Source organism: Mus caroli, chromosome 7, assembly GCF_900094665.2.
Source record: "Mus caroli chromosome 7, CAROLI_EIJ_v1.1, whole genome shotgun sequence".
Classification (NCBI taxonomy): Eukaryota; Metazoa; Chordata; class Mammalia; order Rodentia; family Muridae; genus Mus; species Mus caroli.
The window spans coordinates 112,249,117-112,257,602 of record NC_034576.1 but is presented as its reverse complement, the minus strand read 5'-3'; the positions used below and the strand labels follow the sequence as shown (position 1 = coordinate 112,257,602).

The window sequence follows — 8,486 nt, the reverse complement described above, 5'->3', positions numbered from 1 at the left end:
AAAAAAGAAAAATGCAGACACCAGATGTCATTCTGTGGTCTCTACACAATGAAGCTAAATATAGAGAAGAAACACCCAGTCATGATAAAGGAACGTGGTTATTTTAAATATTTTAATAGGGCACAAAATTATACCCATCATGCATTATTAAATGATTATCATGGGCTCAGCAATTAAGAACATCTGCTGCACAGGCCTAAAGACAGGCCTAAAGTTCCATTCCTAAAACCCACTGTGGATGGAAGGACAAACTACTGAAAGCTGTCCTGACATCCACATGCATTCCACAATTCACAAATGCTCCCCAACGTACATATACACAACACAACCCTTTTAAAAAGATTATCATATGCCAAGTCAATAAAGTCATAAGGTATAGAAGAAATTTATGTGATGAGGGCTGGTAAGAGACTGTCTTGCAAAGAGGCAGATCTGGATTTGAATCCATGCAGATGTGCATCCTGCACCTGTGGGTCAAATACCTCACACTCCTGACACCACCACTGACACTTCCACTGAAAGACAGAGACCCATGTGAACTCTCCAGTGGGACTACATAAACTACAGACAAATCCCTACTGACAATACAGGTAAATGAAAACTGTATTATGTAACCCCTTCCCTCTTTGCAGCCCAGTGGGTCATCTATAGTAACTGAAAACTTATAAGGGAGAATTTTTCTTTTACCTCACTAATTACACTTAATATATAAGATTTGGAATTCTTTAGCAAGCTAGTCTAAGTAGCAATAAATAATTTATGGTATAAAATACATTATTACACTGTGAGAGAGATCCAAAAAGCTTCCAACCATGTGTCATTATAAAAAGATTATGCCAGGCAAAGGAAAGCAGATTTCTGCTAAGATGAATTACATAAAAACAAAAAGCGTACTATCACAAGTCTCCAGTCGGACACCAAACTGATGAGCCTTTGATTTAATGGGAATTCATTTAGTGGGATTCTATTAAATCAAAAAAATTTTTTTGCCTTTTTTTTTTTTTGAGACCGTTTTTTCTGTGTAGTCCGAGCTGTACCAAGCTCAGTCTGCTTGCCTCTGTCTCCCAGTACTGGGAACAAAGGTAGGCACTACCACATTTGTGATGGTTTGTATATCCTTGGACCAGGGAGTGGCACCATCTGAAGGTGTGGCCTTGTTGGAATAGGTGTGACCTGGTTGGAATGGGTGTGTCACTGTGGGTGTGGGTATAAGATCCTCACCCTAGTTGCCTGGAAGTCAGTCTTCCACTAGCAGCCTTTGGATGAAGACATAGAACTCTCAGCTCCTCCTCTCAGCTCCATGCCTGCCTGGATACTGCCATGCTCCCTCTTTGATGATAATGGATTGAACCTCTGAACCTGTAAGCCATCCCCAATTAAATGTTTTTTATAAGACTTGCCTTGGTCACGGTGTCTGTTCATAGCAGTAAAACCCTAACTAAGACAACATCTGAATTAATTTTTTCTTATGAAAAGGCTAGTGGTTTTTCAGTATCGACAATTCCTACTTTGCAAATCAAAACAATCAACCCAGCTGATAAAGTGTTTTCCAGCATACATAAGGACCCAACTTTGATGCTCAACAGCATAGAAACTAAGTGTGGTGATGTCGAGAACATGAGAGTTTAGAGGTAAGTGGACCCAAAAGTCAAAGCCATCCTCAATTATCTGGGAAATTCAAGGCCACCTCTGTCCCAATATCTGAAACCAAAACTACCACCTTAACACCTCACCAGGGATTACCTGAACTCCTAACACTTCACGAGGCTAGCTGTACCCCTAAAATCTATCCAGGGACTCCATGTCACATTAGGTATTCCTGTACTAGCTCACTATCCTGGCTTTCCAGCTCTTTTCTCCTTCGCTTTTATTAATCAGTAAGATGTGATACAACTCCCTCATCAAATGTTCCCTTTTATCTCCTATAAACATATATGACCCTAAGTAAAGACCATCAAAGAGAAAAGAAAAAAAATTCTAGAATTTTCTTAGAATTCCCATAGATTGGTTGTAAATACCTCGTGCTCTATAAACACTAAGAGACAATACTCTGCAATTCCTATATTGTAGCAGCCTCCTGTATAACACCTTAAAAACTCCTCATGTTCTTTCCTGCTAAGGTTATACAAGAGATTCAAATCTTCTTAATGACATTGCCAACTTGTTATTCTCTCTGGCTTTAGTCACTCACTTACCAGAACAGAACTATAACTGGCATTCTGATAGAAGTTGGAGCGACAGCTGGACCATTCCTTAGCAGGAAGATGGGCAGCTGGTGGGGACAAGAAACCACCAGTACCAAGGGTGTAAATGGTGTGTTTTCACACCTACTCAGAACAATAGTTCTTTGAAAAGGGATTCCAAAAGAGCGTAGTTCCAGAACTAGAGGACTCGTGGTGGCATCTATCTAGTTCTTAGGAATGGAGGTCAGGTAATCGATCGATACTTTAATTCTTCCCTATAACTTTTCCATGTCATACCTTCTTATGCCTACCAATTTCAATGCTTTGAACACATGTTTGAATGAAAGATCCTTCACCATCTGGCTTACTACTCTTTAAAAAAACACAAACCATTTTCCTTTTAACTTATGTGTATCAGTGTTTTACCTGCATACCTGCTGCTGCCAAACCAAGAAGAGGACTTTGGATTTCCTCAGGGAGGAAACCACTCCCATGGTTGTGAGCCACCATGAGGCTGCTGGGAATCAAACCCGGAGCTAGGATAATTCTAAAATCTGTCATTTAAATAGAATTTATATGAACTACATACAATTCATTCAAAGACAGAAGATTAAGTAATCTTAGCTGTTGGCAGGGTAGAAGCAGGAACTTACAGAAGCATGAATCAGGAACTCACAGAAAAAGTGCTCAATACACTCCAATCATCTTCAAACAAGCGCATGCATACTCACAAATCTAAAAGCTGTTGTTACCAGTACCTACTGATGGGCCTCAATTTTACAGACAATCTTTGAATAAGAGACAATCATCTTAACAAAACACTGAGGACAGTGTGGGCAGAGTTTCTTAGTGGTGTTGAGAGAAAAAAATGTCAGTATGCTGAGCCTGTGTGAGGGCTCAACAGGTGGATGTCCTTGCCAGAAGTCTGAACTTTAGACACCTGCATGGTACAGGTATAGAGAGATGTTCCCAGCTTGTCTTCTAGCCTCTGTATGTACAATGGACCACTTGAACACATATGAACACATATATGCACACACAAAATTAGTGTGATTATTAAGAAAATTTCAGAATAAAAATCCTACTCCACCAGGCAGTGGTGGCGCACACCTTTAAACCCAGCATTTGGGAGGCAGGGACAGGAAGATATCTGAGTTTGAGGCCAGCCTGGCCTACAGAGTGAGTTCCAGGACAGCCAGGGCTACACAGAGAAATCCTGTCTCAAAAAACAAACAAACAAAAAACCACTACTTCAGTATTAAACTGACATCATTTAGTTATACCAAAAACAATTTATATTCCCACAACTCAAAAATTTAACTGGAATTAGGAAGGACACTTACTCATAATTTTTCACAAGCTGATAAAGGCAAAGAAGGATTCCCAGCCAACAAGCACTGTTATCAGATTGAAGATAAAAGCCAATCTTGTCCACAATGGCAGTCCAGCGGCTTGGATAGTCATGTTTGATGATATGATGGATGCATGTAGTAAGCTGTACCCTGAAAGTCAAAGCCCAACAGTAAGGAAAAGGAATCTTAACCTAGACAACTCTTGTCTAAGTCAAACAAAGGAAAATGGGTTGTTTCAACAAAATCTAATTTCAAATAATCCTTCAGGAAACTGGATACACATAAAATGCAGATAATTCAATACAATTCACTCAGCAACAAACTACCTCTTCATACCAATTTAAAAGAAACCCTATAGTCATCCAAGCCTGACTGCACATAATCTCAGCAAGCTGGTGTTAGAGGCAAGCAGACCTTGTATTTGATGCCAGTCTGAGGTATACAAGACCCTAGTTTCAAAACACTTTTTAGCTTTCACTAGAAAGCTGGTCCTAGAAAATAAGACTGCTAGTCAGGTACACCATTAATCCATGCACTTGTTAGGCATCTTTGAGTTCAAGGCCAGCCTCATAGAACAGGTTCCAGGCTAGCAGACAGCATAATGATAAGGGCACTTCCCTCCCATGAGCAGGCCTTATTTCAATGCCTGCTCTGAAGAGGTGGAGGTCTTTCAAAAATCGACCTACAAAGTGTTAAATAGATCCAGCAATTTTTCTTTCCCCGTGCAGGAATAAAAAAAAGTTGGGGCACCATATGACAGCTACACCCTCAGTACTTGCCATTCTGAGACAGGGTCTTTCTGCTGGTCATAAACTAACCCCCACCAGACCTCTGCCTCTGAAGTTCTGGATTACAGCCAGGCTCCATTCCAACTCTACCATCTTGTTATTCTTTCACCCAATCACACTATGCTGCACAACTTTTATATAAATAAATTTCATTTTGGCTTTGTAAACATGAAGTACAATGGCAATACAAACAATCTTATGTATATTTTACAACAACATGTGCTACAGTTTTGTTATAAAAATAGCAGGTTGAATGCCTTTAATCCTTGCACTCAGTAGACAGAGGTAGGTGGCTGAGCTCAAGGCCAGGCTGCTCCACAAAGTAACACTATCTCCAAATAAATTTTTTTAAAAAATAAAATTAGTTGGGTGTGGTGGTGCATGCCTTTAATCCCAGCACTTGGGAGGTGGAGGCAGAGGCAGGCAGATTTCTGAGTTCAAGGTCAGCCTGCCAGCCTAGTCTACAGAGTGAGTTCCAGGACAGCCAGGGATACACAGAGAAACCCTGTCTCGAAAAAAACAAAAATAAAATTTAAAAAATGGTATGTTCTGAAAAAAGAAAATTTTAGCAAGCACAAAACATACACCTGTAGTAATCAGTAAATTTCAATAAACACACCTGATAAGCTCAGGTGAGTGGATAATGGCTTCTACAATGTTTTCTCGAATGCAATGCCGGTCTTCTTCTGGGATAGTATATGGAGCGATGTCCCCTGGGGTGGCTTCCCGATCAGGCCAATACTGTGTTATCATATTTTTCAAATAAATAACACCTAAAACATAGACCATCCACAAAGTAATGTTTACTATAAAAACAGAATACAGTATCTTTGGGGGAATATCAACATTAGGAAGTGATTCTTAGTAAATAAACTAATACCCAATTCTTTCAAGTCAATAATCAAAACTCAGTAGAAGGCATTTACCCACTAAATTATTAAACATACAGCCCAAGAGAACCCAGCAAATGAACTCTGTATACCAAAATTTTCTAAATAAAACCCATAAGGATTTAATCATATAAATTCAGATCCTATAACTCAATTTATCTAATATATTAATAAAAGTTATAGAAAAATAAAACATATAAGGGTTCTCAGTGTCTAAATCCAGTATTTTTATCACACAGAACTTCAAATTTTATGAGAAAATGTGCTGTACTCATAGATTACAATCTGCCAGCCACCATACTGCTACCTTTGCACATTGCTGTCTAACAGTTAACAAGCTGTTGATGCAAGTATGATCTACGTCACTAACAAGGCTTTTTACTCAGCCATCTGGGGAATGTGGAACACAAATGTATAACATGAAATTGACTCCTACATTCTGTGGGAGACTAGAATGACTGGTAAATTCTACCTGAAGTCTTATACCCACTTAAACAAAAGTAACTGTGTCTTCAGAATTTAATTAATACTTAATCTTTTTGTTTGTTTGTTTCTCAAGATAGGGTTTCTCTGTGTAGCCCTGGCTGGCCTGGAACTCAGAAATCCGCCTGTCTCTGCCTCCCAAGAGTTGTGAGCCTTCATCTGGTTGTTGGGAATTGAATTTAGGACCTCTGCTTGCTCCAGTCAACTGTGCTCGCTCCAGCCCAAAGATTTATTATTATAAATAAGTACACTGTAGCTGTCTTCAGACTCACCAGACAAGGGTTTCAGATCTTATTATGAGTGGTTGTGAGCCACCATGTGGTTGCTGGGATTTGAAATCTGGATCTTTGGAAGAGCAGTCTTTGGAGAGCCATCTCATTAGCCCTTGGGGAAATTAATTCTATAGTAGTGAAAATCTAGATGATGTCAGCCCCGTGTCTTACTATAGATATAATTCCCTTTTTAAAATAACACTGTTAAGACTAAGTATTAATTGCCGGGCAATAGTGGAGCATCCCTCTGATCCCAGCACTTGGGAGGCAGAAGCAAGTGGATTTCTGAGTTCCAGGCTAGCCTGGTCTACAAAGTGAGTTCCAGGACAGCCCGGGCTATACTGTCTGGAAAAACGAAACAAAACAAAACAAACACACAAACAAAAAACAAAACAAAAAAAGGGCTCACATCTATCTGTATAGCTACAGTGTATACTCATATACATATAATAAATCTTCAAAAATATTGTATTTGCCCAAAACATAGCAAGAGCAAACTTAAGACCTGACAGTGCTATGTCTATAATTTTTTTCATTATAATGAACACAAGAATTGAATGCATACTTATTTGACTTAGTATTAACTTTTCATTATGACAAAACATAAACTGAAAACTACACAGTACAAGTTTATTAGTATTCAGTATACCCCAAACATACTACTATAAAACCCAAATGAACTTATCATTCAAAGCCTAGCAGATAAAAGAACTACATGCCATGTATTAAAATTTCCATTTGCCCAAGAATGTCATCCAAAGATTAATGATTATTTTAAATTTATATTAAGTTGATGAGTGAATGTTTAGTTGGCCTGTCTATTCGTCCATCTATTACAGTGCTGGGGATAAAATACCAGGACTTAAAACACTAAAATGTGCTCTACAACTGACGTACATTGAAGTCCCAATTCCAAGTTTAATAGCTACCATTTTACAAATACTAAAATGATTCTCCATTATGATTTTATCTTCCAATGTATAAAATCAAGATTAAAAAAAACTAACCAACTTCTTACATTCTTACATGTCAAACACTTTTACTCTAGTTAAAATTTGGGAATTAAAGACTACATAAGCTTCCTTTGGAGTTATAGGCCCTGTAAGAATAGTAAAACTAAGATTTTTGCTGAGAGCACTGGTTCAATTCCCAGCATCCACACGATAGCTTGGAACCCTCTTAACTGCTATTCAAGAGGATGTGATGCCCTCTACTGGCCTCAACAGACATATACCCAGGTAAAAACATCCATACACATAAAGCTTTTTGAAAAAAAAAGTATCCAATTTTCACTTTATAGATAGAAAGATGGCTCAGCAGTTAAGAGCACCAAGTGCTGTTTCAGAGGATCTGGGTTCAATGATCAGGACCCACAACAGCACCTCTCAACTGTGAGTCCAGTTCCAGATCCGATACCTGTTATCCTGACCTCAATGGGCACACACAATGCACAGATATTTAACACCCATACTCGTAAAATTAAAGTAAATAAATCTCACATTTTTTTTCATTGAAGCCGTACTACCAAATATAAAGGTACTTGCTGTAGCTATAAACACCAAAAGTAAATGGATTCTTACTGGAGATTACTCAAGGACCATAACAAACCTTTTAATCACATTTTGTTTGTACACTCAAGGAAATAATTCAAGAAACTTGCCTGCCTGTCTCACAGGTAAATCCAGTTGTTCTGACATAGTAATCTGGAGCAGTGTTGAAACGAAATTCAGAGACTTGTGTGCCTATAACAAATAAACAAAGACTTTAAATTTCTGCAGACGAACAGACTTTTATTTATTTAGACGCATCTTGAAGCCATCATCCTCCTTCCTTAGCCTTCTGGGATTACTGGGGTATATTGTTCATAAAACCTGAATCCTTTGAATGATTGTACTATGCTGGGTCCAGTAGCTAACATCTTTATTGCCAGCTCTCCAGGAAGTTGAGGCAGGAAGATAAGGCCAAACCTGAGACTCAAAAAAATCTCAAAATTCAACAGACTCAGATGCAGCTCAGTTGGCCTAGTGCTTACAGAACACACACAAAACCTTGAGGTTGATCCCTACCATCTCAAAAGCCAAGTGTGGTGGTGCATGCAGTCTCTGCACTCAAGTTAAGGAAGGGAAATGAGGAGTTTCAGCTCCACCACCATTCGTTAACTGAGTTTCAGGGGATCACAAACCTCTTCTGGTCTCCAAGGACACTGCATACATGTGGTGCACTCATACACGTACAATAAAAACAATTTTAAAAATAGAGATGGATCAGGTTAGTATCACTGGCTGTTCTTCCAGAGAACCTGTGTTCAATTATTAGCACCTACAAGGAGGCTCATAATCACCCTTTTCCTACAATCCATGTGGGAATCCAACACTGGCCTCCCCAGGCACAGACAAGCGAGTGGTGGACTGACATACATGCACTTAAAAATAATTTTATAAGCCGGGCGTGGTGGCGCACGCCTTTAATCCCAGCACTCGGGAGGCAGAGGCAGGCGGATTTCTGAGTTCGAGGCCAG

The 8,486-nt window shown here is 39.1% G+C and overlaps 1 protein-coding gene across 1 annotated transcript in view; it reads right to left on the bottom strand.

The window, feature by feature from the left end:
• The window catches only part of Ipo7 (importin 7), a 41,523-nt gene that overhangs the window by 24,152 nt on the left and 8,885 nt on the right, over positions 1–8,486 (bottom strand). The window contains exons 2-5 of the mRNA XM_021167077.2: positions 7,629–7,710; positions 4,943–5,096; positions 3,527–3,685; positions 2,019–2,115 (exon numbers count right to left, since the gene is read on the bottom strand). Coding sequence (XP_021022736.1) covers positions 2,019–2,115; positions 3,527–3,685; positions 4,943–5,096; positions 7,629–7,710 — 492 coding nt within the window. The remainder of the gene's footprint in view (positions 1–2,018; positions 2,116–3,526; positions 3,686–4,942; positions 5,097–7,628; positions 7,711–8,486) is intronic.